Source organism: Brachyistius frenatus, unplaced genomic scaffold (genome assembly GCF_029030835.1).
Source record: "Brachyistius frenatus isolate BFR_SWC_R1_liver_20210118 unplaced genomic scaffold, ASM2903083v1 Contig_16, whole genome shotgun sequence".
Classification (NCBI taxonomy): Eukaryota; Metazoa; Chordata; class Actinopteri; family Embiotocidae; genus Brachyistius; species Brachyistius frenatus.
The window spans coordinates 1,662,505-1,674,503 of record NW_027210615.1 but is presented as its reverse complement, the minus strand read 5'-3'; the positions used below and the strand labels follow the sequence as shown (position 1 = coordinate 1,674,503).

The 11,999-nt window shown below is 40.8% G+C and overlaps 1 protein-coding gene across 5 annotated transcripts in view; it reads right to left on the bottom strand.

The window, feature by feature from the left end:
• The window catches only part of bsna (bassoon presynaptic cytomatrix protein a), a 162,485-nt gene that overhangs the window by 7,844 nt on the left and 142,642 nt on the right, over nucleotides 1-11,999 (bottom strand). For 3 of the 5 annotated variants that reach the window (XM_069693896.1, XM_069693894.1, XM_069693892.1), the window contains 5 exons: nucleotides 9,607-9,703; nucleotides 7,932-8,063; nucleotides 7,368-7,423; nucleotides 5,210-5,353; nucleotides 4,033-4,126 (listed from right to left, as the gene is read on the bottom strand). In XM_069693896.1, coding sequence (XP_069549997.1) covers nucleotides 7,383-7,423; nucleotides 7,932-8,063; nucleotides 9,607-9,703 — 270 coding nt within the window. In that variant the 3' untranslated portion in view covers nucleotides 4,033-4,126; nucleotides 5,210-5,353; nucleotides 7,368-7,382. The remainder of the gene's footprint in view (nucleotides 1-4,032; nucleotides 4,127-5,209; nucleotides 5,354-7,367; nucleotides 7,424-7,931; nucleotides 8,064-9,606; nucleotides 9,704-11,999) is intronic. The other 2 variants (XM_069693893.1, XM_069693895.1) reach the window with 1 other exon arrangement.

Here is an 11,999-nt window from a genome sequence, read left to right as displayed (position 1 = left end):
CTGATTGGTCAGTAGGTGGTGGTTTAATAGGTTTTTATCTGGTAGCTGCTCCAGAGCAGGTTAAATCAGCAGCATAAATTACCATGTACCATGGCAATGTAGGTAAGTGAACCACCATCGTAACCTTGAAAACCTTGAGTTAAACCTTAAATTACCTAGCTAATCCCAAATCCTACAGCATAGTCCAGGCCTGAAATATGTTTATTCAATGGCAACACAAACTATAGTTGAGAACAGGGAGTTCCCTTGTGTTTTAAAGATGCTTGTGGGTTATACGTTGCACATTATTTATTTTAAAATCCTTTTTTTTTTTAATCTACTCACATGGTGTCCATAGAATTGTCATGATGCGAAAATAAAGCTGTCCACTAGGTGGTGTACAAGACTGAGAAATGCACTACTCGCAGTATGTGAGTAGTGCAGTATGTGCACAGTATGTAAACAGTATGTAAAGCAACTAAACTGGCGTTTTCAGCAAGAATATTTAAACATATTTGAGTTATCATGCTCTGTATCTTCAAATAAAAAAGAGGCCTATTCTTTGTTAACAATAGAGATAGAAATGCCTTTGATCTGCATTTATCTTTTTAAATCAATCATATTTGTGCTGTCTTTAGCTCCGAGGAGGGTTCTTACTGAAAAAAAACAATCGCTATCAGAATTTAACACAAAGTCCTAATGAAGATTTACAGAATGTTTTCTGTTCAATAAAAATCTAGTGTCACAGACTGGTGTTTGCGGCACATTGGGAACTTTCTTCAGTCAAGCATGTGTGTCTGGTTTGTGTACTTCATCTATTCATCACAGGTAGACTCAACCCTCACATCTTCCTGCTATTTATTAGGTGCAAAGAACAATAGTGATAGAAGAAAAAAAGAGTGAGAAAAGTTATCCAATTGGCAGGAAACAATAAAATGGATCCAAAATTTACCAGTACTTCAAGGGTTTCCATATGTTGAAGTTTTTCTGGCATGAACCAACTGTACTAGGCAGTAGGAAAACAAGGGCAGAAATATTCCTAACTCAGCCTGTCAGCCTGTGCTGCCACAGCACCTGTGGGAATCCAGAAGGAAGGATGCATGTTACGCTGCTGCTTGAAATAACACAGGAATGAAGTCACTTGTACGAGCTAGCACTTCAAATCTGCCTCACAGCTCTGAGCTCTGTGATTTCCTTGCTTTAGTATCTGCTGAACAATAATTTAAAAGTACTTCTGAAAACTGGGCACCAGCACCTAGACCTCTTCCCTACTTGAGGCTTTCAGGCCGAACAGAACAACAGGCAGCTTCAGTGTACATGTAGACATTGAGGTAATAATCAACCCCAATGCAAAACAGTGGACTCCAGGTTCACTTTCATCCCAGTGTCCTACAAAGTTGCCAAAAGTCCTGCAGCTACACTAGCTATGATAGATTGTTGCATAGAACATGTGTGTATGGGTGTAAAAACATTTATAAAGTAACCATAAAACAAGGAAATATAAATGTCAAAACAGAGTTTATTCATTTTTTGCTGAGGCTTTTGAAGTTTTTGGGATCCGATAATCACACTAATTTTGTTTGCAGCCTCCATGAACTCCTGTTCCCTTGTGCGACCAGAAACAACCTGCTACCCAAAATGGATTTGTGCATCATTTTTAGAATCACTGCCTTCCGGTTTTTCTTTCCCACTGTGCCTGACCCAGATTAACTGCTCCACACATGCTGCGTATTTGTATGTTGCCCAGCACCACACTTAAACTGTTCCAGTGAACACAGACCCCCAAGGTCTAGTACACACACACACACACACACACACACACACACACACACACACACACACACACACACACACACACACACACACACACACACACACACACACACACACACACACACACACACACACACTAAGACGTACACACACATTCAGTGACTCATTTCAGAGAGAGGAGACTGAGATGGAGCGAAGGACAAATACACTCCATGCTGTGGGCTAAAGTATATGGACTCTGTGGACTTTGGTTCATTTGTCTTGATTTGTGCTCGACCACCATTTTAATACTATATTAATGGTATTGTACTTGTGTGAGGAAGGACCTTTCCTACATAAGTCTGACACAAACCTCTGCACAAAGTGAAGTCCATAAAAAAAAAGGTTTTCCCCCATCAAACACCTTTGGGCTGAACCTGTCTCACAGTGGGTCATGCTAACATCAGAGAATGACCCCCCCTGATGCTCTTGTGGCTGAATGGGAGCAAATCTCTGCAGCCCGGATCACTGAGGAAAGCCTTAAGGGTTTCAGGTGACAAATAACAGTGGGTAGTGTTTGAGTGTCCACATACTTTTAGCCATACATTGTGCAAAAAAAAAAAAAAAAAATGCAAGGATGAGAGAGCAGTGAGACAAGCAACAAAAAGACAGGGTGGAGGTGAGAGTTTCTCAATGGGAGGAGGAGGGAGGATGAAAATAGGAATAGCAGAGACAGAACAAAAAAAGGGGGAGATTTATACAGTAATCGAAGGAACAAGACAGGACATGCAGAAAGAGAAAGCAAATGACAAAAAAAAAAGAGAGAATCCTGACAGAAAATGAGGAAAGACAGCACAAAAGTGAAAATGCAAAAGTAGAGGGAAAAAAAAATGTTTGACAGCAGGATTAGAGTGTGAGTAGAGAGTTTCCTCTGCAGCAGTCACATGAGGCAGTTAGTCAGTGCATGACTGCACAGCGCACACACACACACACACACACACACACACACACACACACACACACACACACACACACACACACACACACACACACACACACACACACACACACACACACACACACACACACACACACACAGAGTCCAGATTCAGTATATCAGCCTTTATGGCACATATGCAACACTATGAAATTCACCAGCCAACATCAGTACCTGCCCACCTCCCTCCGCGGTACATTAAAACTGCCAGAGCATACAGCACCAAGGCAAATGACTGTACTTTGAAAGAAAAAAAAAACATATAACACATTTTCTGACTATTGCTGCTTCTATTTTTAGGGCCTCAAGTCACATCTCCATTCAACAGAGCCAGTATTTGATGGTAATTTTCATGCCCAGACCTAATGTGGGAAACCATTATGAATTCTTATCACTCCTAACATGTGAAGCATCTTCAGTAGAACAGTATAAGAGTCCAGTCATCAGTATTTCACTACCAAAGTTTTGCACCAAATGGAATCCATTTTAGTGCATCAGTTTCCATCAGAGGATTCCCAAAGTAAATTGAACTTAAGTTCAACAGAGCCGATATATGCTAGTAACCCTGACTGGGATAGTTGACTGCAATCATACCAAGTTATCACAGCTAATTGTTCAGTGATCGGATGAATGTGTGACACGTTGAACCTCTAAATACTGACTTCCGATCTTTAATAAATATGGTATGTTAAAGAGTTTTTACTGTAAATCAGAGCTGATAGCATGGTGACGTGACCCAAACCATGTAGGATGAGGTTTTTCTTCTTTAATATGTTTCAATCACACTTCTCCCTTTTGTGTATTTTTTTTAATTTTGTTTTACATAATTAGAAAACCATTTTTATACATTTTCACTTTGAGTTGTTCCTCTCACAGGTTTATATTTAGCCGAAGTCTTCAGCTGTTCTTCACACCTCTGAAATGTTTCTGACTTCCTGTGATGCTGTCATCAAAGTGAAGCTAAACAAATCCCCAAATATACCTTGACAATTTTTAGATGTTAAAAGGGATCAAAGTGCAATGACATCAGAACAGAGGTAACCAATCAGGAACCCGGAGACACATCTCAGTCAGTTAGGCTCAGTGGGTTTAATTTCTGAGCAGCATTTTTATTTTGGTTCTTTGGTTCATCAAGAGGAAAAATGAGCTACTAGCCTGATTCGGATCCTATTTGGAGTCATTTTAAAGATCACGGCCGTTTTTTTGGACTTTTGCTGCTTTGTTTCTGTCAGGGTGGACTACAGGCTTTAAAACTTACAGAACAGTGATTTTAAGTGAGTTAGACAAAGGTAAAGGTAACTTACTGTCTGGCCTGCCAGAGAGAGCAGCGCGTTCTCTCTGCCAGTGAGTGCTCAGGCTCGAGACATGAAGCATCCAGAGGATTCCAGTCCTTGTTGGCTGAAAGAGGAAGCAGCGGCATTTTAGACAACGGTTTGCACTTTAGTAGAATCAACTCTCTGATACCTGGTAACGTGGTGTCAGAGAGTTGGTGACACATATTGAATGTATTTATTGAAATGTTTCAAAAAAAGGAGCAAATCCAACTTGTTTGAAGTCCTCAGTATTTTACTTTCTTTGAAAAAAGAACATCTACTTTCAGGCTTGAGACGACCAAGTTCCCTCACCAATAGTAGACTGGACATAGAAAGAAAATTTGCAAGACTTTTGTTTATTCTTTGCACACCATTCACTAGTTAAATAGGGCATCACCTCATCATCTTGTTAAATCATGAGACATAAAGTGGCCATTATTTATTTATCAGATAGACTTGACCAATAATACACCACTGCAGGATGTGAATAACACAAATCACTTACAGTAATACTGCATGAGTAAGCTATATCGATTTGTTTACCATTATTTTCGTAGACTTTTCAAATTTTACCTCATGCATTGATGTTAAATGTCAACTTGTACTTTACTTGTATTGTGGAATCTGCCATATTTCCACCTGATTTACTGAACATATTTGTATTATTTGTATTAACATGTAAATAAGGGTTACCAGAATTCCCTTTTAGTCTTGGTCTTTGTAAGGCCTGTTGTGTAAGAGTTACAGTAATTGCTAGTTTCCCATGAATTATTAGAGTTCATGAAAATATTCTAGTTGCATATTTCCTAAAAAGTAAAACTTTACTGAAACAATCAAACAAACATCCATGGCATGGCCAACTTTGTCTGTTGTTTAAGATAAGTAAACCAGATTTGATGCATGTAGGGTGTCAATGCTAATAAACATTCATTTTTAACCCTCATCAATTAACTCACGTATGACATAAATGTGATATTTATTTTGCAGCCAAATGTGAAGCTCCATCGCTGCAGCAGCTGATGTGATTCATCAGGTCGCCTGGCTGATGGTGAGCTCATTACTGCAAACATCTGGTGAGTGAAAACCTGCAGACTGCTGGCCTTCCTCAGCTCCTGACTAGACACACTGGAAAGCGTTTGCAGGTTAAACGACGATTTAAAGTACTCACCAGTATGCTCAGCTCTCCTCTCTGTTCCCCTCTCTGTCCCTCGCTCCTTCCTCTCTCTCTTTTAGTGAAACAAAAGCAGGGGGAACTTCACAGGTTTTTCTGGTACGAGGCCTCATGAATTATTTTTCTGGCATTTTAATAGTCCTGCAAATACACGGAAATATTTTTTTTAGTTTCATATCAAAACAAAAAGACAGCATGTCAAAACTCTAGAGTTACGGAAAGCTTAAATGTTCAAAGCTGCGTTGATTCCGATTTTTACATTCTGTCAGCGTGCAGGCCCAGTCATTAAACATTAAAGGTGCAATGCCTGTCTGTCCCTGTCCTATTTATTTTTCATTGTTCCGGGATTAAAAATGTTTTTTGCTTTCATGTCTTTAAGAAGTCTTTAAGAAGTTCAGTCTCAACAAAATCAAATACCACATTAGTTAAGTCTGAATCAATATCAAATCTAGACGAGGGTGGATCAATACGTTCTGAGAGGGTTCCTGTTGCGTGCGAACGATGCGCTGCACTGTGTGCGTGAGGAAGGTATAACCCTGATGAGTAAGTGTTACAAATTTCATCATCTGAACAAAATCAGCACCTGAGTTACACATGCAGTGGTCCAGATGCGTCTGCGATGGTTTACGCACATGAAACTTGAGCAGAGAGCGCACATTAAAGTTTGTGACAACTCAGCGGAAAACAGAAAGAAGTCACACGCAGCCAAATCCAGTGAGCAGGAGAGGTGGGAGGGAACGACGATTTTGTTATTGTTGGTGAGAAACTTGTGCCTTTTCGATGCATATTTTCCCTCGCACATTTCAGAACATCACACTAGAACTCTGTGCTGACAGTCTTGACCCCGGGGGATGAATTCACGGTGCTCAGTACACGGTGAATGGCAAAGGAAACCCAATTGTTTGCGCAGCTGACCTGATGTGCGTTTTTGAAAAGTGACGTTCTGCCCTTCGGAAACACAAATGACACTCAGATACCTCGCACAGCTCGTTGCTTCATTGTCGTACGCTTCCTGAAGCATTTTAAGGGTCTTGGTTGCCAATGTCCAGTTTGTCACACAATTTGACATGCACCCTCTGGTCATGTCCACGGAGAAACCGCAGACGCTCCGGACCAGTACTCACAAAAATGTGCAGAATCAGGTGCTGATTTTGATCAAGCAATGAAATTTACAAAACGTACTCATCAGCGTTATACCGTTCTCCTGCTCCGTGCACGTCACTCTGCCGCACATCGTTGGCACACAACAGGAGCAGTCTCTGAACTTAATGATCCACCCTTATTTCCCTGGTGGTGGCAGTCAGTAGACTGTATGTGCCCTCGACTAGACGCCCTGACATCACAATACTGTAAAGCTAACAACCTGCTGGTTGATATAAACAGTGTGTCAGAGTGGGAATAAGTTGTCGTTGTCAGTGGTAACTTCTCACCCTGCACATGCAGAGCACCCAGAGGGCCAAAAATAAAACCCCACAGACAGAGAGGCAAGCACACAGACGCTCAGACAAAACACACTGCTCACACACTGCTTTAGGAACACACAGCTTGCTCTGAGTAAACCACTTTAAGCCGCCCACTCTCCGCTGCCTACGAGAGTCAACACACAACACGCTGCAGCGATCTGTGAGCGTCCCAATAGACTTTGAACTAGCAGCATCTCAGATTTATTTTTGTGCTTAATGTTTGAGATGCACTTGTTCACTGAAGAAAGTCAGAAATGAATTGTTGACCAAAAATACTGCTGTGTCTGATAATTACCTTGTAGTCTGACAAGCAGGAAAAGTATATATATATATATATTTTTTTTTTTCAGATTATCACACTGTGACGAAGCACTCTCTATGTGGAGTTCGTAAATAATAACGAGTCTTCACCTCAGGTAAAAACAGGACAATAAATTAAAGTGAGTTAATTTGCAAATTCTCTTTTCTCACTGCTTGCGGGAAGCTGGTGGTGCAGGTGTAAAAACATCCGCTGCAGCCTTTTCCTGTAAAATAAAGATTGTGTAGGAAAAATAAATTGTTGTCCAGTTTCCTGTTTACAGTGGTTCTTCTTCTATGAATTATCTACTGTATCCTCTCTCAGTCTGACTTCGCTCATGACTCGTTTAGGATTTATAGTGGCAAAGGAAAAAGTAAGAAAAAGAAATACATACCTTAGTGTTAGCATCTCAGAAGAAGGAGGTGAACTTCTTGCCAAAACCGGTGATAGCTGGAGGAAAGTGGACAAAAAAAAGAGCTTAAATGAATGTATCAGAACTGGATTTAGTAGAAAATGTGAACACTCTTATCAAGGTACCAACCAGACCTACTACCCATTAGGTTTTGTTTCAACATGTGTGGCAAAGCTTCACAGCAGCAACTGCTGATATGATAACAATTAAATTGTAGTTACAACACTGTCCTATCAATGAGACTGCTGTTGAATGAGAGCATGTCACTTTGTAGTTTGGGTGATGTGAACTCTGATGAGTTAAAGCTGCTCCTTTCATTTGTTTGACTGATTTTCCACTTAGAAATGTTAACAGCGACTTTAAAGAGAGGCCCAGGGGCCTCCGCTGCCTTGCGGCCCCTCTGCCTGTGTGTGGTCGGACGGTTCAGGATCTATCAGTGAGTTATTATCTGCGGTGAGCAACACAGTAATTTGAAAAATATATTTTCTCAGCCAAATCCCTTTTTAAATATGTGCTGTCTGTTCACTGCTGACTCGTTTGTTGTACCTTCTCCCAGTTTGCCGGCCTGCTCAGCGGCTGCTCCAGGCAGGATCTTGGACAACATGCCGTCCCCCTCCATGCCAGGCTGACCTGCTGCTGCGCTGCCGATACCTCCAGGTCTAGTAGTTGCCTTGGAGCCTGGACAGAAAAACAGAGAAAGGCGGACGGGGGGAGGATGATGGAGTTGAGGAGAGAAAAAGCAGTGAATTAAGACAGAACAACGTTCAGAGAAGAAGAGGAGTCAGTATCTGTGCAGGTGTAATATTAAGCGGCATCTGCATATATATATATATATGTATGTATATATATCTATATATATATATATATAATGACATCTGGTGTCAAGTGCTGCTGTTGTACTTGTTCACTGTGATTTCCAAAAGTAATGCAGTAGAATTAATGCATCACCCTTCACCCCCGGTTGAATTTTTGCTTCTCTACAAGTCGTCTGATTCATTCGCTTGCCTGCAGCTTTTTGGCTTTTTGGGTCATTCGGTCTCCTTGAATAGACCTACAGTATGTCGGCGTCCAGTTTGCTGATTTTCTGTCTGACTGAGCTCGACCTGCTTTTTATTTGGCATAATTGAGAAGTCCAACTAACCGGCAGCATCCAATGCTGATTTATAGTCCTCAGTGGAAAACTGACTATAACTAAAACCTCACCGAAACAATTAACTGAAAAACAGACTGACTGGCTACTTGGATAACTAAGTGAATATTTCACTATAATACTTGCTGCCTTTTGATGTTCCTAACTGTGCAACCCAATTATCACAACAAGCAGGACAAAATGGATTACATTGTGGGTTTTTTTTTAATATATATTTCTAAAATAGCCTGAAAATAATATCCTGCAAACAGTTAACACTTCATGTGTGTTACTGGACAGGGAAATATCTATGGCTGGAAACTAATAAATATTGTCATTACTTATTTATCTAAATAAACAGGTACCTAAAAGAAAAATAGGAAAAACACAAATGGTCTTTTCTGTTAAAGTAATTTCTCTAAAATGGGTTGTTTTTTTTAAAATTTTTATATAGGAAGAGTCTAGCTAATATTGTGAGTGAGTGGAACCAGTGATTTAGTTGGCATTTTTGCTTAAAGATTATTTAACCAATTGATAAATTGTCAAAATTGTTGCCTATCAATCATCTGTTAATTAAATCAGCTAATAGTTAAAATTCTGGAGAGACCCTGCCCTTAAATAATGTCATAAATATATATATATATATATATTGATGGTAAAATGGAACATAAAGTGACATGACAGTGAACACACTACCTCAACACATTCATTTACCACACTGCTTAAAACAAGAATTGTGTCCTGCAGAATTTCCCAGAATTCCCTACTACATACAGACTGGCTGACTGCCGACCTACTCAAGAAAGTAACTGAATTACTTAATACCAAACTACATGACTAACTCATTATACATACATGTCTTGGCACATTCAGGCTGATCTACAACCATGAAGTGAAATCCCTCCTGTGTGTTTTCCTCTGTGGGATTATGTGCAGATTAATCTCAGATTAGATGAAACAGCACAAGGTGGTTACATAATTTAGACATAGTGAGCAGCAGCTGGCAAGACGTGGGAGTGGTAGGAGTCTCTGTGTTGTGTAAGTGTGTGTGTGTGTGTGTTTGTGCATGTGTGCGTGATGAGTGTACAGTACCTATGCCTGTGAGCGGGGGCTGGGCAGCCTTTGAGGCCATAACGGGTGCTGCTTTTGCGCCAATCGCTGTTGCCGGAGGTGTGTCGATCTTGGTCTGCTGTGAGAGAGAAAGAGAGAAAGCTCATCATGTAGGAACACAAACATGTCAGTATTTACCCTCCTTTCACAGTAAAACTGTTGGAAATTGAAAAACAGTGGGGGATGTGATCACAATGCTGGTAGCAGGCAGGGATGAGAGAGACGCAGGATTCATTTACTCAAATAAAACCTGAATGAGAGAGTGAGACAGTAGAAAATAAAAATAGAGGAAGAGGTGAAGACAGACAGAAACAGAGATAAGAGACGGAGAGACAGAAAGGAGACGGCAGACAGAGCTGCTCCCTTGTTGTGTTGTGTTGTGTTGTGACAGCTCACTGAATGATGAGTTTCAACAATGTCAGCTGTCAATATGAGGATTCCTGTTAAAAAAAAAGAAGAGATTGCTTCTGCTCAGAGGGTTATTCAGAAATATATATATTTATATACGTATGCAAAGAGAAAGCAATCGACCACAGCAGACAGGACTTAAGGTGCGAGCTGTGCAAGCTGGGTCAGTGTACACTGAGAGGCATAACCGAGTGGCCGGGATCAGTGTACAGGAACATTTATGCCGAGTTTGGGCGAGAAGTCCCTGAGTCCCAGTGGGACACACCACAGGGAGTGGATGAGAACAGCAGAGCTCAGATCTGGTGGGATTTGAAGTTCCAGACAGAGAAGCAGCTGCTGGCGAACCAACCAGACACAGCAGTGGTTGGCAAGGGAGACATTCATTATACAGTATAGATTGCATGATGACGTGCACATTTAACTGATTTGACCATTACCACAGTTCAAATATCCAAAAGATCTGAGGAGAGCTGAAAATCTATTTAAATGTATGTTTAGATTTAAATCCAGAATTTATAAGCCAAACTGTCAAATTGACAGTTTCTCCCTTACAGAAAGACCAGATGAATTTCACATGTGCAAAAATGAATGTGACCACATGACACGTGATTATGCACATGTGAAACAAGTATCCTGCCCATGGGAAACAAGTGGTTTTGGAACACATTTGGAATGTGTGAAGCCCATGTAGATTCCCATGTGAAAATCTTTTCATGTTTTCCCCATGTTATCATTGCAATATCTGGTAAACGTGTCATTAATGTGATCACATGTGTACCATGTGGAAAACATGGGAAACTCTTGTCTCTTTTTTCTGTAAGGGCTGATAGACTTTGTATCTATTAAATACGTATTTCATACTTTCACTTTAAACAGTTGGCATTTGCATCCATTGTTGTAACGCTACAGACTCCATGACTGAGCCAACACTATCCGATGATGAAGACCATGAGATGCAGTTTAAAGCTCTGGAGAAAAACTAGTAAATGGACCAGAGTTTAGATTTTTAAAGGCTGAGTCAAGTAAACATTCAGGTACAAATGCTTGTATTCATTCTGCTGGTGTAGTCAGTCAAATCTGCCTTTACTGTCACACGAGGAGCATGAAGAGTCAAAACTTTAGCTGTAAAGTTTAGTTGAGCGGTGTGTGTTTTGACTCGCGGTAGACATTTACAAATGTTTCCCACAGATCCTCCATATTCCTGTCTCCTTGCCTCACCTCTTCTCTGTCTGAGCGGACTGGTTTGGGATTGTAGATTTCTGCTGTGTCACTGTGAGCTGGGACAAAGCTTTTGTGTTGCTGTGTTTTCAATTTTCAGCTCTGCACGCAACATCTGAGGACTGAACTACAGTGGCTGAGAATAAGAATAAGAATTGCTCGGGGTATGATGCAGACCAGACTGTTTCTGATATCCATCACTGTAACAGCTGGGACTATCTGAACACAGGAAATATGATCCAGTATTTGCTCTTTTTGATCTCCCTCGTTTTTATGTTCTTACTTTGTGTCCTCTGTTTTCTGTAAAGCTCCCTGTGCCACTGATATTAAAAAAAAAAAAAAGAAGAAACACTGCATGAATAATCCTGACATGACAGACATTAGGCTGCTGTCAAATTATCAAATAATATTCTGCATTTGTTTCCCACAGATGCCAGTTTAGCTGCAGCAAACAGAGGTCGTGCATTATGATGCACATTGCTGCATACAGCATTTCATTATTTACAGCCACTTAGTCAATGTTTTTAATTACACAATGGACCAAATATTGGAGGCCCATCCTTATGAAGCGCGATGGCCTCCACCCGAACAGAAGGGGATCCCAGATGCTGTCTGAGAACGTGGACTCTGCACTGAAGAAATGACACGGCGGCACGGTAGGACATGTTGCAGCAACCCCTACTCCTCTTGCCGACGCCACTCTCCAAAACAGGACTGGTACACCTTCTTTTATTACCACCATCATTTCC